Here is an 18,707-nt window from a genome sequence, read left to right as displayed (position 1 = left end):
CTTACAAGACGTTTTGGATGTTTACTATTCGCGTGGAGTGTGGAATTCCCAGCTGTCGCCTTTCTATGTAGGGTAGTGGCTACCTGTTCATTTTTTATAAAGACTTGTACATCTAAAAATTCAATACTGTCTGTACTGATATGCAATGTAAATTTCAAGTTAACTGAGTTATCATTGATGTTACTGATAAACATATTGGCACTTTCCACACTTCCCTGCCACACCAAAAAAACATCGTCAATATATCTGAACCAATATTTGACATGCCTATTGTACATTTCTGAGCGCATGGCCCTTAGACCCCGCTCCTCCCACCAGCCTACCACCAAGCAGGCATAGCGGGGAGAGAAGCAGTCTCCCATGGCAACACCCCTCAACTGTCTATACACATCTGTGTTAAACAGAAAATAGTTATTGTTCAGGCACCACGATATGCATTCCATCAATATTTCATTATGTTTGTAGCATTCAACTGGTCTGGAGTCTAAAAAATGTTTGATAGCCTTAAGTCCTGTGCAGTGTTCTATACATGTGTATAGTGACTCAATATCTAGAGTTATAAAAGTTATATCTTTCTCCCATTTGATATTTTTGATCTTGTTCAAAAAGTCCACGGTGTCTCTAACATATGTGGGAAGATCTTTAACCAATCCTTGTAAAAAATAATCCCAATATTGGGATATATGTTCTCCCAGGCTGTTTATCGCTGAAATTATTGGATGTCCGGGGACAGGAGTAATGTTTTTATGTATTTTTGGAATGAAATATATTATTAGAATAACTGGATGTTCCACCCATAAATATGTGTATTCCTCCAACGATATCAAGCCATCTCGTCTAAACTGATGTAACTTTTTTTCCAAAGAGTCTTTACCTTTATTGTATTCCTTCCAATTGGATTTGACATAGCATGCTTGATCTGTTAGTTGTCTTTTTGCTTCCTTGATATAATCTGCCTTGGGCCAGATTATTATATTGCCACCTTTGTCGCTTTCCGTAATGAACACTTCATGATTTTTCTGAGTTTCTCAATTAGTTTAATATATTCATATTCATTGTATTTCTTTCTTTGCTTTTTGTTGTTAACTTGGCAATATAGTTTTTTCATTTCTTCAGTCACTGTTTCGTGAAATATGTATATTGCATCCTTTGGCATTGCCGGTATGAACGTAGATTTCGATTTGAAGGGGCTGCTCCCAGCCCCTTGTTGCGAAATGTCCATAAGTTGAAGTTGTTCTTATGTAGGAACTACCGTTGTTGGTTCGTCATTTTCCATTAGCATTGCAGTATTGAGTTTATTTGTGGTAAGCAGTAAAGGAATATCTGATACCTGTAATCTGCTTTTACTGCTTTGATTCTTTTCTATTTCTAGGCGATTTTCTTCTAGACCGCTTTTTATAGTGAAGAACTTTCTCAGTTTTAATATGCCGATATAGCTGAATAGATCTATCCTGGTTTGCGCATAGTTGAAATAATTTGGAGGGCAGTACGACAGACCCAGGCTAAGCAATTTTTTCTCCGCTGGTGTTAACATCATTGTGGATAGATTAACAATAGTTTTGTCATCCATGTTGTCTATTTGCGCCAATAATTTCTTTTTATTTTTTGCTTTTGATTTTTTGCGTCAGTCTCTCCTTTTTGCATTCCTGTTTTGTCCATTTGTTGACCTTGGTTCCGAGGTCTCAATGTATTACGCCAATCCGTTGCTAAAAAATCAACCTGCTCTCCTAGGCTGCGTCGTCTTTTTAGGTCTCGGCTAGCGAAGGCTGCGCTTGCGCAGTCTCGCTCGCGAGATTTAATGACTTGGAGAAGAGAGGCTTGAACCCGCCCCTCTTCTCCCCTCTTCTCCATTGGCTGGCCTTTTAAATGCTGGCCAGCCATTGGAGAAGAGGTTTGTCACTCCGAACAGGCCCCGTCCTTTTCGGATTCGGGGGCGTGTTTTTTCGTTGCTTTTAGATGGGCGTGTTTTTCTCTCCTCCAGCCAATGGCAAGAGGAGAGAAAGGAAATCACGCCCCCGAATCCGAAACCGCCGCTGCCTTTCTCCGAGGCATTTCTGCTTCGCCTCGGAGAAAGGCAGCGGTGTGCTTGTTACTCTTCCCAACTCTAAAAACGTTTCCATCTGTTGAGGAAACTGTTTTGCAATAATGCACCACGTAACCGACGTCACGGACCCAATTTATAATATGAATTTTCTTCTGTGAAATTGAACGCATCCTCCTCGGATTGAGTTCACGTGCAACCGATTTATCAATTTTGGTCAAAACCATCAGAGGGATTCGCTTTGAGGCGTGTTGGTATTTCTGCCAAGAATTGATCGCCGACCACTTCAAGCTTGAATGTTTCCACAAACAAAGTGATATTAACTTAAACAACATCGGAAAAGAACGCAGCGCGCGCCTCACGCCGAATCTGCTGAGGTGGAAAACCCCTCCCAAAAGTGGATTGTAGCAAAAACGTGTAATGTTTTAGGAGCCTGGGGTATGTTTGTGTCAGAATCATAGTAAACAAACGGCTTTGCAACAAAAACACATTGTCTTCGGAAGAAGCAAACGTGTTGCGGCCTGCGAACTGCCAACTCTCGGGTGTAAAATACGCGCTAATCTTTGTGGAGGTCTGCGCGTGCGCGCCGATACTGCTGCTGTTATTATAAATACTCTGATTCATATTATTATCGTTGTTGTTTTCGTAGCTACTATTGTCGTTTTTATTATTGTTACATCAGTTCCATAGTCACGTTCTTTCTTCGTGGTCGCGAGTGAGTGTATTTTTATGTATTGAGGCTCTGTATATGGCCGGAATCAGTGCATCATTGACCGGAAGCTGCGACTCAGCGGGTCCTTGGGCCGGAAGCGGTACCTCAGTGGATCGTTGGGCCGGAAGCAGACTGAGGCACAATGGGTCTTGGGGCCGGAAGCGGTACATCGGTGGTGCAGAAGGCCGAAAGCTGATTTTGGTGCAGTGTGTTCTGCGGCTTGAAGCGGGGACTTAGTGGGGTATGGGGCCGGCCCCATCAGTGAGGGCTGGAAGCGGTACATACGTGGGGCTGGGGGCAAGAGGCGGGGCATCAGTTTGGCCATGGACGGATTTCTTATCGCTTGGATCAGTTTCCTACACACCATCATCCAGACTGCAGAGATAGGAAGCCGTGGCTTCTCACGCATCCAGCGTGAATGTGCAAACTTACCTTGCACAAACACTGCACACGAAAACAAGCAAAAGTTATACTCCCACCGGAGCCAAGTTCAGCAGCGTGTGTGCTCCTCATCTGCTCTGTGGATTTCTCATGGCCGCGTAGCTCGCCGCATGGGGCAGGGGCCCCGCTCGCGCCTGGACCTGCTGTGGAACTTGCTGACGGCGCTGATGTGGCATGAGCGTATACAGACAACCTTGGCTCGTGCCGACGAGCTGCGCTTCTATGCCGAGAGGATGAGCACGGGACCGGGTCCGACGGATGGAAGCTGCAGGCTAGTTGGGGGCTAAATGAGTGATTGGTGCACACGCGGGGGCAGGGGATCGTCTGCCGAGCTTGGAGCAGAAAGGCTGAGGCATTTGTAAAAGGCATTTCAATGTGATACATGTGCTCCGGTAAGGTAGATGGTTTAAGAGTGTGGTTATGGCGTCGGGGGTGAGGCGAGTTGCACTCGAGTTCATTAAAGTATATTATATTGAAATCGATGAGCCACACACTCTCTCTCTATCTCACTACCTCACTCTCTATCACTACATCACTATCTATTTCTATCTCACTCTCACTACCTCACTATATCACAACACACTCTCTCAAAACTTCACTACATCACTCTCTCACTACCTCACCACTTCACTCTCTCTTTCTAAATCACTAATTCACTCTCTCTATCTCACTACCTCACTCTCGCTCTCAAATACACTAAGTCACTTACACTCACTCTTTCACTACCTCACTCTATCTCACTACTTCACTACATCACTCTCTGTTTCTATCTTAATACCTCACAACATCCCTCACTACCTCACTCTCTCTTTCACTACCTCAATCTTTCTCTCTCACTACCTCACAACATCACTCACTGTTTCTATCTCACTACGTCAGAAAATACCTCTCACTCACTAACTCACTCTTTCACTACCTCACACTCTATCTACCTCACTCTCTCTCACTACATAACTCTCTATACATCACTACTACCCTCTATCTATATCACTACCTCACTATCTCACTACTTCTCTCTCTAAAAAGATCACTACCTCACTCTCTCACTACCTCACTGCTAATGCAATAGGTATCACATATGCAAAAAAAAAGCTAATGCCAATAGAAATGACAATGCCATTTATTTAGGGATACAAAAATGATAAAAAAATAATGAGCAATACCAATAGCTCTACCTATAATATTGCCGAGACCATTGCATTGTAAATGCTTGTTTCTGTGCTGGTTGTGTGCGCGCTGCTGCATTCCAAACCGGTATCGCTGCTCACGGAGGTTACATCTGAGACTGACAGCGAGTCTTTGGATGTTCCTGCATCCTATTGCATTGTGGTATCTATGTCCTTTGTAGTTTCTACATTGAATATTTGTTTCTTGGCATTGACATATTTACGGGCGAATGTATAGATCCGGCCCTGTTTGTACTCCGCTAGATCACGGGCAAATTTGTATACTTTGCGTGTTTTAATTCCGTCTTCCTGTTTTTTAAGGAGTCCTTGTATTTCTTGTCCTGTTTTAGCTATATACTCATTTGGCTCCAATTTACTTAATTCTTCATTGATTTTGTCAATTTCTTTTACAAGATCAAGACAGTCCGATTCGGCATATTTAATGAGGATTCGAACAAGATTCATAGATGCGTCAAGGTTACTTTGTCCCCATTCTTTGAGCATGCTCGGATTGGGATTCTCAAAACTGGGTGCCAAAAGAATCCTTAACCCTCACAGCACTCGCCCTGCTTCCTCATACTTGATCAGTGATTTATTTTCCCACCATTTGGTGACCTCAGACCTCATGCATTTCTCAAGTTTTTTCAAAAGCACTTTAGCATTAGAGTCTTTGCCGCCAGTGTTAGTGCTTGCTTGCATGATTGCTCCTGTTGTGGGGACATTCGGTAAATTTTTAAACAGTTCGTCAGCTACTGCCTCTCGCTCCTGGACAACTTCCGCTGACATACTCGGCTACATTAGAATGCCAAGCCTTGTAGATTGGACCGCTGGCGTTTCCTTACAATGCCACACCTCCCCTCCTAATCAAATCCTGCTGGACACTCACCGCTTGAGAATTTGTTGTTGGCGGGCCCTCCGACCCAACCACCTCTGTCTTTGTATTCGGTAGTCCAATCGGCTGCAGTTGGGGGTAGCTGCCAATAATAATTTCTGGATCCTCGCCTTTCCTTGTTGAGGGCAGCCGCCTACTTGTGGGGAGGGGGTCCGTTCGCCGAATCAACCTGTATTCCGTAGTCAAATCCGATCAGAGTATAGACTCTCCTTGCTTCCTGCTGGTTGGAAAGAGAGTCACGGACCCAAGATGCGTGGCAGAAACGGTTCTTTATTTCAGAATAGCCATATGACGTGTTTCAGGCAACAGGATGCCCTTGATCACATGCGGAAACGCAGTCCGCCTTCAGTTTTTATAATGCATTGTGTCATTACACCCGTGTCACATGTTAAAAAATAAACAGAGACAACATACTGTGCTGGAACCTATCCAATAGTCTCTCTTCTGGTCCGCTAGTTTCTCTATTAAGTCCATTATGAGCGTGCTAAATACTGTTATGTCAAACAAACTAGTGAGCTGATATTTACACATTATAACTGATTTTACACAGTCATATTAAGGAGTGTTGTCTCTCTATAAAAGATACAGGCACGCATCAAGATTAAAAAACATATTAAAATAAACCAATATTTTCGAATATAATAAATGTTTTTTAAATACTTAAAAATGCATCTGTAAGATAAATAAATAAACACATAATATATTAAATATTAAATATTAGATGTTAAAACATATTCCTGCATAAATGCTTTGGTTTGAGATGTTAACACTTGGGCTGTGCAGATGCGCAATAAGGAATCTCACTTTGTAATTTAGTTTTTGACCAATAACTGGATAGGTAGGTATAGCAAGCCAGGGAGTTGGTATATTGTAGAGTACTTCTCCTATTTCTATATATCTATATATATTTTTTGGGGGGTACTACGTACATTAATGAGGTTAAACACACATATATATTATATTTAATATGTGCTCCGGAGTTTCTGCGCATGGGTGCTTATGACTATTGATGAGTATCCCTTGGAAGAGAACTAGGATTACAGGTAGGGAATCTATCTTTGTATTGCCACAGAGGACCCACAATGCATTGCTTTATACACAGGTGTCTCCCATTCTTGTGATCAGAAGTGTGGTAAAAACATTGGGGTGATTTTGATGGCTGTATTAAAAGCAAACAAATCACCCAGCTTGGGAATTTCTGACACGAGTATGTTTTTAGGGGAGAGAACACTCTCATATATCACCAATTCTGTGATTAACCTACATACTGTGATCCCCTCTTTAACACCAGACATAATTAAAAGTTTCTAATCCTTGAAAAGGGGGATCCAATTAATCCCACGATTCAGACCATCCACGTGCCTGCAAATAGAAAATCCAATGTTGCTTCTAGGCATGGAATGCTCTGTTGGCTGGCTGATTAGAAGGCATCCTGTCTGCTAGTCATGATGGACCTCTCTGTGGCTTTTGACATTGTGGATCATACCATCCTTCTTGATAAGACAGCAACTGGTAGGAGCCAACATTAGGACTGTGCATGATTTCATTTCCTTCTGACCAGCTGGACACAGAGTTAATCTAGGAAGCCTCACGTCCGTAGAGGCTGTACATTCCTGTGGTATCCTGCAATCCTGCAAGACTTTTGTCTGTCCTTTATAATATCTAACTGGGCCCCAGTTTAAACACATTCCAGTATTAGTTGGCTTCTGTAAACTATACTCTGATGATCCACAGTGCTGTAGTAGAATTCTGGAAGATATTAGATTAGTAGCAGCCTTGTAGGGAGTTTGGGGGAGGTACAGTCCTGCTTGGTTCTGAATAGCCTCAAAATAAACAGCTCAAAAAATGAGAATTTCATACTTGGACCAGAAAAATCACACTCTCTGAGTTGTTTGACTTGCAAATCTCAACATCAGTGATGGTAAATAAATGTTTTAGGGGGATCTTTGTGAAAGATAGATTCATGAACAACTAGATCAGTACAGTAATCAGCTATTGCTTCTTCTACATTTCATCCCTTATTATCCATATTTAATAGGAGTGTATTTGTTATTGCACTGCTGGATTGATGTAATGCTTTGCAAGCATTCTTGTGGGTGACATCTATTGCCTTTAAAGAGCACAGAAGACATCAGAATAGCTTGTTTGGGGGCTAAGGAAGAAGGCTCACATGACTTCTGCAATAGAGTACCTGTGTTGGTTACCCATGAATGACTGGATCCATTTTAATGAATGCTTCCTGGTTTTTGAACGTCTACACAGGCTTGTTCCATCCTACCTGGTGCGGCACATTCATTGGCACGTATCGATGAAAATTCTGAGAAGTGTTTATTTGTACTTTGTTCTTTGTCTATTTGAGGTCACTCAGAAACCCTCGGTAAAGAACATCCCTGTTATTCACTGTTACCCATTTATAATTCTATATGTTAAGCATGAGTCTCATAAAGAGCCATTAGCATTAATGACTAGATTCTACATCCAGTCTTTACTGCTATGATGTAGCAACTGTGGGTAAAAGAACTTGTTAACCACTGTTGCTGCATCATAAAGGTATTCCAAGGTGCAGTGGTTGGGCTCCACAAGGGCCTGTCACAGCAACGATGGAAAGCAAGGCGCACAGTCTATAGCTGGGAAGGAAAGGCACAGACAGTGATGCGTGTGGGCTGTGGGAGGCCATGAATGTTTTTTAATGTGAGGCAAGCTGATGCCTATATATGACTCTCAAACTACTCCTCTGTCCCTGTGTAGCTCTTAAAAGCTGGGGAGATAATTTTGGGGGCCATACATAACATAGAATTATAGATAGGCTTCACTTTCATTGTCTATTTTATGTCACTCAGAACCCCTTGGTGAGAATCTTTTCTGTAATTCATTGTTACCCATGTATAATTCTATATGTTGGTCTTGTGGGGCAATTGTATCAACCCCATAGTGGTACTTTTATGCATCTTATGGCACACTTGACTTGTAGGGGCACCTTTGTAGCTCACTTGGAAACAATTTCATGCATTAATCTTGAGGCGAGGCAAAGAATGCCTTCAGTGGGGGCATGACACGTGTATTGCTCCGATTAGCAACATTCCATGGCCTATTTGTGTAACTGCTATAGTCTGGCCCTAACTTGTGGGTAATGTCACAGCTCATTTTGTAGTGTATCGCTTGCCTCTGGATTATATTATTAATCATTGCATTTTCTATTTCATCACTTATGTGAGAGAAAATGTATACCTCATCTAGAGACAGTATCTTTGAGCTTGTGGTGTAAATAAATTACATTTATGAAAAGAAGTAACATCACTAATTATATATTTTTCTCCCATACCCATAAAGTCGGTAGTAGTGCATTCATGTTGATGACTGGGCATTTTACAATGATATTAAATTCAACACAAAAATGTTGATGTTTTATGGCTAATATACCGTTGACATGGATTTCTATGGACCTGGGGTTCATGAAAATCAGATGTAAGAAGAAAAATCCACGGCCAAAAGTGAGAAAATGCTTGAAAAAAAGCATTGCTTTGCATGTCCCTGTTTCCGACATTTTCGCATTGAACCGAGAAAGTATTTTGATCATTCCAAAAGTTGATCCGTCTCCAATCAGATATTAAAGGAGTATAGGCACTGAAATCATATTAGTAACCCCAAGAGGTGAGCTGCAAACAATAGAATGTGTTTCCATCTTAGCCTTAAACATAATTTATCCCAAAATAAATCAATTATTGAATGTGTCCAAAGATTTAGCCCTGCACCTTTAAGGGAGCTCCAAGCTCACCTCTGCTTGTGATCCTTCCAGAAATATATCTGTGATTTTTTTGGATTGGTGACCTATCTCCTATTCACCCACTACATGTGCAGGGTTTAAGTGCACTGGTTGAGTAGCTAATTTCTGGGTATAAAACATCATACAACGTTTTGTGGGGAATTTTTTATAAGTTAGACCTTGGTTTGCTGCCTCACAGTTTGCCTTCTCTTGCAGCTCAAGAACCAGTATGTCTCAGGTTACTTGGAGGGTGTCTTGCTATTTGAACATGTGCTTCAGAGCCTTCTAGAAGACAAAATTATGATTACACCTGACGCCTTCCTCAATAAATTCCGCAACTTGTCAATCCAAGGTGAGGTATAATGATGGCATAGTGAGCATTGATCACACCAAGTTTTATAAGGATCGTCAGTGAGACATGTTGTTAAAAAAGTAAAATGTATTTATTTGGCAGATTCATTAAGAAAAATTCACAGAGAAAACATTTAGACTGGCTCCACAGATTAATGGTAGTGCTATGCCCAGCTGTGAATGATTTCAAGTCCCCGAACAGCTCTGCCAGTGAGTTTCCTGTCTGCCATGTTCCTTCAGCCAATATGAGCCTCAGTTCGCCAGCTCCACCTATGTGTCTCACACTTGTTGAAGGAGCATTCACCCAGAGTGCGTTTACCTATATGTCCACTGTCTGTCCCCATCACGCCCAGCATTAAGGAATTACATCAAGCCACACGTTGCTTGTGACTTAAATCCTGAGAGTTTTAGGAGTATCATACAGATGTGCTTTTTTCCAAAATAACCAGGAGCAATGAATGTCCATGGGCACTTGTGGTTCTAATTGATGTAGGTTGTGTTCATGTGAAATGTTGCAAGTTTGTCTCAAGTGTTTGTTCTGCATCAAACCGCTTCTAAGGCTAAGTTATCTACCTACACCTGGAAGCTTGGTCTCATGCTTCTCTCTAGCATAATTTGAGTTGCAGGTGAAATCATAAAAATGAGAAAGGACAGCCTATACTAACTAACATACATCACTCTGGACATTGCAATGTAGTCAGTTAATTACAGTATGTGTAACATATTCATGTGTGGGATTCCTATGAATCCATTAACACATTTACAAAGCTGTAAAGATTAGTAGCAGCCAGCATTGCAATTAGTTTGGAATATATATGAGTTCCCCTAAGAAACTTTCCAATTTCCCCGACATCCTCAGAAGTGGACAAGGTCACTGCAACTGAGGGTGGAAGATGTGAGAGTTCTCTGGAACGTGTGTCGAATGCTCTGCTGTCACAGACTTATACATAGGCTTTCCTGTTTTCAGTTTCTATTTTTGGTAAATTCTGGTGGGGTTTTTTCAGTGTTTTCAATACCTTAAAAAACAGTGGTTATCAGTGGTAACACATTTTTGCGCCATTAAAAACTACGGAGACAGTGCTTTTCCGGTGTTTATGGACCTTTTGCTTTTATTATTGCTTGCTTTCTGCACTGATAGTGCATGGTATATAGACAATGTACTTACAGTGTAAATGGGGTCCAAATACATTTTTACAAACCAATGCACGCTCACTCTTTCCTTCCCATGTAAACTTTTATCTGTGAAAAGGCCCTCTCTATATTGGCACTTCAGACAGGCAATGCCAAATTAGCCAGTATACAATTTTCTAACTCTGGCCACTGACATGGCTTTCCATGCCAATACTGCTGCGCCTGAAGATTGTGATTTCCCTTTACAGAAGGTATCTATAACTTGTGCAGTGTACCACAGTGAGGCTTCATTGACTTCAAATGCCATTGTTGGTGAAGGGCTATTTTTCATACATTGTAAAATAAAAGTTCCTGAATTGCTCCTCAACATTTCTGTGCTTACCAAGTGGCAAGCACTCAGGCATGGAATATGTTGCAGTGCCAAAGTCACTAAAGGTGTCGCCCAGCCTACTCTCAAGGAGATGTTTCACATCTACACCAATTATGCTGAACACTTGGTAGACAAGGGTGTTTTCAGACTCTAGTTTTTTTATTATGTCCACTACAGCAGTTATGGTTTCCTCTAAAATCTAAGAATGCAGTAGAGTGTACTTTTTTTCAAATCACTATCAATATGTGATCAAAGATCCTCACATTTCTTGCCTTTTTCATCATTACTCAGCAAAAGTTCTGTAAACAGTTGCCACATGGATAATATAGCATTCATAGCCTCTAGGACTGAAAACCACTAGCTAAGTGACACAGTTGGGATGACTCTTTCTTTGATGTCACACAAAGCACAAAAGGAGAAATATTTGTGGGGTTCTTTCCGTGCATAACAAAACAGTGCACCAGAATGGACTAAAAGTCAATAGCATTCTTCATTAACTCTGAAGATTGTAAAGATGCTTTAAGCATACCATCTAACAAGTGGCAAGGATTTCTTACAGGGAAGCACTTCAGCTCAGGTATCGATTGGGACAGGCCATCACACAACTTTTTCATATACGTAGCTGAATCACTGCAAATACAAACAAAATCACTCCAATCTTTTTTGAACTTGGTGAGAACTTTTTGCAGCAGCATGCCAAGTGACACTGCGTTCCATGTTTTCCAAAAGTCTGGTGTCATGTTTTCACCAGTATCCCAGATGTTTTGTGACTGCACTCTTTTCACATATATCTGTCACTATAACTTGCATTGAACGTTTAAAGCCTGGGGTGTTTGGCAATTCACCTACTATCAATATTGACTCACTAGAAAAGGGGGCTGATGTATCAAGGGTTTTTACCCATCCTCTGTGGGTAAATGTAATTGTACATATTGGTAAAGATTCTTATGAAACCTAAATGTTTCCAAATATGATTTTGATATTTCCTGATTCTCTACAGTTTATAAAATAAACAAACAACAACTAAAACATGCTTTTAACCCCTGTATCTTTAGACCGAAGACCACAAAACTGAAAAAAGGAAGAAGAAACAACATTTAGTGACATCCCTAAACAACAAAACTCAAACAGAATAATGTTAGCCCAGACTTTCTTACTGCTACCTAGTATTACAATGTTACATTGTATTGGCCCCTTCAGGAAGAAATAAAAATGACTCCTTCACTCTCCTTTTCCTTTCTTTGAATGGCATTTAGTTTGTGGTTGTTCAGGGTTTTTTCAGTGTTTATATGTTTACACTGGTGAGGGCTATTTCCTTTCTGGTGGAGTTTTATCAGTTACTATAGGTTTAAACCTAAAACCGGACAGCCTACTTATACATAATGTTTCAGGACCCTTTCCCTGAGGTTTGTTGAACAATGAGGTCCAGGAAACAAGGTGGCTCATTCTACCTGTATGTCCCATTCAAGGTTCACTCCAGGTCTTCTGCTAAACGAATTCCCTCTGTAAAGCTATCTCTAGCTGTGTACGAATGATAAAGACTCTAAACCCTTTACTTGTACTTAGCAACAGAGCAGGTCCTGTCATCTCTCTATACCCATTGCCACTAGCAGCTTGACTCCCCACCATAAAATCGTTACAACCAAACTAGACATCGTCAATAGAACTGACATTATCGAACCCTTGGTCAGTGAAAATAGAAAGGTTAAAAATGGCAGATAAAGAGGGTAGGAAAAAAAATACTAATGGGGATCAGAGACAATTGATTCAAATTGGTCTAGATGTGGATAGTAGTGTTCACTAAATTACTGTAAGGTACTGAACAAACACAAGTCCTATCCTCACTGCTGATCACCAATGTTAGACATTGAAACTCTAGTTGGCAGAGGTATTCACCCTGTTGAAAGTAGGGACCACAACCCTAGTCAGGGCAAGTCAGATAAACAACCTAAATTAACCTGTGCTCACCCTTTGGTAGTTTGGCACAAAGCAGTCAGGCTTAACTTAAGAGACAATGTGTAAAGTATTTGTTCAAAACTTTAATTACAGTAACACAGTGAAAGCACCACAAAAGACCTCACACCAGTTTAGAAAAATAAAGATTATGTTTATTAGTAAAACAAGACCAAAACAACAAAAATCCTATAGGTAGAACTTGAGTCATGAATTTTTAAAGAATGAACTGCAATATAGTGATTAAAAGCACTTAGGGATTACTTGAGGTCCTGCTGGACTGGGGTGGATCCAAAGTTTAGGCCGACCGCTTTCTAAGGCAGACTGACTACATGACCCATGCAGGGCCCGCTGAAAAAGTGCCTTGGATTGAGCAAGCATTAGCGTCCAAGATGATGCGTCGGCTCCAATCCACGCTGTCAGATAGATGCAACACCATTGAGCCTCGCATTTGGGTCCCATTTCGAAATCAAACCCCTTACAATGCAGGTGCTGTGTTGTCCTCGAGGCTTCCAGTCGGGTCCTGTGTCATCGTCGAACCCCTTATGATCCAGGCGCTGCATCATCATTGAGCATTTCATTCGTGTCCTGCATCATCATAGATGTCAGGGATGTCCTGTGAAGCGGTGCTGTGTCGGTTCCATTTGGCACAAAGGCATCACTGCGTTGATTTTTATAGAAAACCAGCTCAATTTGCACCTCTTGGTAGGGCAGGACTCACAGTTGGCAGAGTCCAGCAACTGAAGCAGCGGAGTTAAAGGAAGTCTTTGGTGGCCCTAAGACTTCAAAACAGGAGGCAAGTCAGCAAATCTTTGGAGTCACTTCAGTTCTTGGAGGATGTAGAGATGCAGGTCCAGTCCTTCTCGCTCCTAGGTAAGAGGCAGCAGGCCAACACTGCAAAGCAGGGGGGCAGTCCCTCCTGGCAGCACAGCAGTCCTTCTTCTTGGCAGGATGTCCTCAGATCCAGAAGTGTACTGAGTTGGTAGTGTCAGGGTTCAGTACTTATACTCAATTGTGCCTTTGAAGTGGGGGAGACTTTAAAGATGCCTATAAAGTACACAAAGTCCCTGCCTTTCCTGCCCTGGCTCCAGACTCAATACAGGGGGGTATGTGGATCTTTGTGTGGGGACATGCACAGCCCTGTTCGGGTGCCAGTGTCAGCTCCTCCCTCCCAATCTAACTCAGGAAGTCCAATCAACCTGGTGATGTGCCATTAGGATGTGGATGTCAAACCCCAGCTCCCTTTGTATGTGACTGTCTAGAGGGAATGCACAAAGCCCAGCTGTCACCCACCCCACACGTGTATTCAGAGATAGGAAGACGCACAGAATGATTAAAGTAAGAAAAATGGCAACTTTCTAAAAGTGGCTTTTTCAGACTCACAATTTAAAATCCGACTTCACCATAAGCTGTGATCTAGAATTGTGAATCCAGAGACAGCAAACTCCAAAATTCTATCTTTTCCCAATCGGAAATTACACCTATAAACTGTAACATGGTAATTCCAATGTTAACATATCAGAGAGGTAGGCCATGGAGTAGTAAAAAACAAATGTAATCGTTTTTCACTACCAGTACCTATAAAACTTAAAAGCACATGTCCTACTTAAAAAAAAAAATACACTGCACTCAGCACTCCAGGCTGGCTAGAGCCTACCTTATGGGTGACATACGTGTAAAATAAGGAAGGTTTGAGCCTGGCAAGTAGGAGAACTTGCCAGGTCGAATTAGCAGTTAAAAACTGCACACACAGGCTACGCAGTGGCATGCCTAAGACATGTTTAAAGAACTACTGAAGTGGGTGGCACAATCAGTGCTGCAGGTACACTAGTAACATGTAATTTAACGGCCCTGGGCACATATAATGCACTTTATTAGTGACTTATAATTCATCATCGTCAATAAACTTTATTTCGCTTTAAAGATAAAACCATGAAAGTCATACAAACAACAATATGCCATCATTCAGTTTACAAATTGAGTGGTATGTTAAGTTCCGGGTAGTCAAAACACAGGATAAAAATGCATGATTTACAATCTAAAAATTAATCACAGCTTGGCCTGAGTAAACAGAGAATCGTAAAAAGTTAAGAGTGTACAACATAGAATCGCTAGAAAGAAGTTGTAAAAAAAATAAAAGAAGGTCTCACCCTCCTGAAGCCCATGTTTTTTTTTTTTTTTTTAAATATATTTTATTTTACTTTCGACATTGCACAATTACATTCATTAATACATATTCCCCCTGATAGAGGTGGCATACACACCATTGAGAGTTTATCCACAAAGTTTAACTTTAAGTAATCATATCATATCATAACTTGACTTAGTGGAAAAAGAAAATTCACACACAAAAAAAAACAAACAGGACCCCCTCGGTCTTCTATTCACTACCCTATCCCGTCCCTCCACCTTGCTAATGGCTTCCATATTCTTAAGCCTAAGGCTCTCCCAGTTCTTCCCTTCTTGGCATATATAGGTTTTTCTAAATTAAATATGGAGATTAAATTTGCCAACCATATTTGCATGGAGGGGGGGGTTACATCTACCCATGCCCTGGCTAGGGTTAGTCTATACACCGCCATAGCCATAAATAAAAATTCTTTATCTAACTCGCTATTTCCAATTCCCAATAGTATCATCAGGGGATTTAACGATACCTGTAACCCCAGTGCAAGGGCAAAAAACTCTTAATATCCCTTTTTAACGTGTATAATTGAGGACAGGTAGCAAACATATGGATAATATCCGCTTCTGACGAGCTACAACGAGGGCAGGTAGTCCCACTAGTACCACCCCATTTAGCAATTCTATCTGGGGTATAGTATAACGAAAATAATGTTTTATAATGCTGCGACTGCAGGGAGGCCGAGCATAGTATGGTACATCCCAGTTCCAACGACTCCTGGAAGTCATCTATTCCCCCTTGAAGTTTCTCCACCCACTTATATTTATATTTGTCTAAATCATCCACTTTAGTTTTAACTAGAATAGCATACGCTGATCTAATCGTATGTTCCCCACCTGAACTCAAGATCTCCAAAAAATCATTGGTTTGATACCCTACTAAGCCGCCCTGCTTTTTACTCAAAAAACTCCTAATCTGTAAATACTTGAAGAAGTTCCGATTACTTAGATCAAATATGCTTGCAAGTGCACTAAACTGCGCTATTCCCTTTAAATCTCTTATATGCCCAAGTTTCTTAATTCCCTTTTCGTCCCATACAGACATAACTGGATCCGAAAATATTTCGGAGGGAAAGGATCTGTTCTTATAAAGTCTGACATATCTATGAAATCTTCCCATCCCCATTTTTTTCAAAAATGCATTCCATACTTTAATAGCCGCATCTAGAGTTTTAAATTGTTTCCTTCTGAGACAAACAAAATCTGTATATTTTAATAAACAATTTTCTGTCTCTTGACCCAATAAAATTGCATAAACCTCGGTCGACGAAAGGTTAACTTTCTGTAGAATCCCCCCTCCTCCAATTAAACCCTGCATGTATTGTAAAGCAGATGCCAAATAGTATAGTCTAAAGTCGGGAGCACCCCATCCTCCTCTTTCTCTAGGTAGAGACATGAATCTGTACGCTCTACGTGTTTTTCCGTGTGCCCATATGAACCTGTTAAGTATACCCTCCAACATATTAAACCATTTAGATTCAAAGAATAAAGGAATTGCTCTAAATAAATAGAGGAATTTTGGCAAGATTGTCATTTTCACCACGTTAGTGACTCCGACTAAGGAGAGATGTAAATTATTCACTCTGTCTAAGTCTAGTTTTACTTTAGCCAAGACAGGGGTCATATTTACCTCAACAATAGCATCGATGTTAGCTGCAATTACAATACCCAAATATGTAGCTGACATAACAACCCTGGGGTCTGTGCAAACTGTATATTTATTTTTGACTATCATAGTCTTTGTTTTATTTAAACTATAACCCGAAACGTGCCCAAACTTGGCGGCTTCTCGCTCTACCTCAATTATAGCCATAGCAGGGTCGGGTGTTAGTATTGCCACGTCGTCAGCGTATGCGAGGATTTTAATTATTCTACCATTCAAGACCATTGGGGGAATTCCATCATTTCTCTCCAGATGTTTTAGTAATGGTTCAAGAAATAAAGCAAAGAGAAGTGGGGATGAGGGACAACCCTGTCTTGTCCCCCTACAAATCTTGACTTCCTCTGAGTACCCTCTATTAACTCTGACTCTAGCTGTGGGTCCTTTATATAGAGCTTGTATAGCTGTTATGTAGCCTTGCCCTATACCACACCATCTCAGGACTGCCCAAAGGTACTCCCAGGCGACCCTATCGAAAGCCTTCTCTGCATCTAGAAACAATGCTGCGATAGGGTCACCCAGGGTTCCTGCAGCATCAAACATTGTGATAACTGTCCTGACATGTTGGGTGGTTCCCTTGCCTGGAATAAATCCGTGTTGTGACTGGCTTACAAGCTGCTCTATATTCTGCGCAAGCCTTGTCGCGAGGATTTTAGAGTAGATTTTAACGTCAGAGTTCATGAGGGTAATCGGTCTATATGAGGCAGGCGAAATAAGGGACTTCCCTTTTTTTGGAATAACAACAATATCCGCCCCCCCCCCCAAGACTCCGAAGCCCATGTTTTTTAAAGACATAATTAAATTAAATATGCCAACTGTGGATAAGCCAATTTTACCACATTTTAGGAAGAGATCACATGTGCTTTAGCACTGGTTAGCAGTGGTAAAGTACCCAGAGCCCGAAAGCCACCAAAAACAAATTCAGCAAAAAAGGGTGGATGAAGGAAAAAGGTTTGGGGTAACCCTGCAGAAAGTGCCAGGTCCAAAAATCAACAACACAGAATAGGTAATATGATTGTTTCCTAAGAGTTGTCTCTGCCTGCCGTCCCACGTTTCACTGCTAGAGGGTAAGATATGAGTTATTTATTTCACCTCATGAAGAAATGAGAGATTATGGAGGGATGCGGTTCCATTTATCCTTACTAGAGGGCAAGGTATATAATGTAGTCTCATTGCAGAAGGAGCTGTGAGGTACTTCGTAGCTGCAAATGTCGTTTTGAGGGCTGAATATATAGTATTTGCTACACTGCAGCATCAGCTGCATTTCCTTCTGGCACGGCAAGAACATTTAATGTGTAATGTACCCTTTCATGAAAGGGTGAGCCAGTTTCTAAGTTTACACAACCTGTGTTATCTTTTGATATTCAGTTTTATGTCCACCCCTTTCAAAAGCCCCTTAGTGCTGTATGGTGCCTCATATATAGCGTTGTGTTAGGTTGTATCAGCAGACAGACCGGGGTGGAGGCATGTTCTCATGCCCAAATGGGCGAAGGTTTCCTGTGGGGGCACCAACCTAGATCATTTCGCAACACTGAGAAATGCCATACAAACACACAGAGCACACAGACATAAACACACACAAAGAAACCATACAGTATGGAAAACAGTTCATGGTTCCCTGTCAAATATGTGTTTTGTCATCATATTGACAGCTCCCAACCAGTCTGCAGAGATTTTCCATCTAACAGGACTACTGAGATCAAATTTGCGGTAAAGTTATCTAAATCAGGCAAAAAAACACAAACTGTGCGGCATGTTCTCTAACAGTATTATTGTCATCCATTTTAGCTAGAATTTATTTTTGAAATCTGCAAAGTATGTGGGAAATGATGTTGCAAATGCAACAAATCCATTATTTGGTTGCAAGACTCCTTTCAGGATACTGGACCGTAACTGTACATAAATAAATTTGATACTTGTATAGCGCACTACTCACCCGCAAGGGTCTCAAGGCGCTTGTACGAATACCACTGTGGAACCCATCCTGGCTTTCCCTGTGAGGCGTCCACTCCTGGGAACCCCCAAGGTGGAGGCCAGGCATCC

General features: G+C 41.3%; 1 protein-coding gene across 1 annotated transcript in view; it reads left to right on the top strand.

The window, feature by feature from the left end:
* LOC146833580 (guanylyl cyclase C-like) overlaps window positions 1-18,707 on the top strand; it is a 619,755-nt gene that overhangs the window by 175,619 nt on the left and 425,429 nt on the right. The window contains exon 8 of the mRNA XM_085601439.1: window positions 9,232-9,367. Within this exon, the coding sequence (XP_085457565.1) occupies window positions 9,232-9,367 (136 nt within the window). The remainder of the gene's footprint in view (window positions 1-9,231; window positions 9,368-18,707) is intronic.

Source organism: Triturus cristatus, chromosome 4_2 (genome assembly GCF_964204655.1).
Source record: "Triturus cristatus chromosome 4_2, aTriCri1.1, whole genome shotgun sequence".
NCBI lineage: Eukaryota > Metazoa > Chordata > Amphibia > Caudata > Salamandridae > Triturus > Triturus cristatus.
This window is presented reverse-complemented; position numbering and strand designations above follow the sequence as displayed.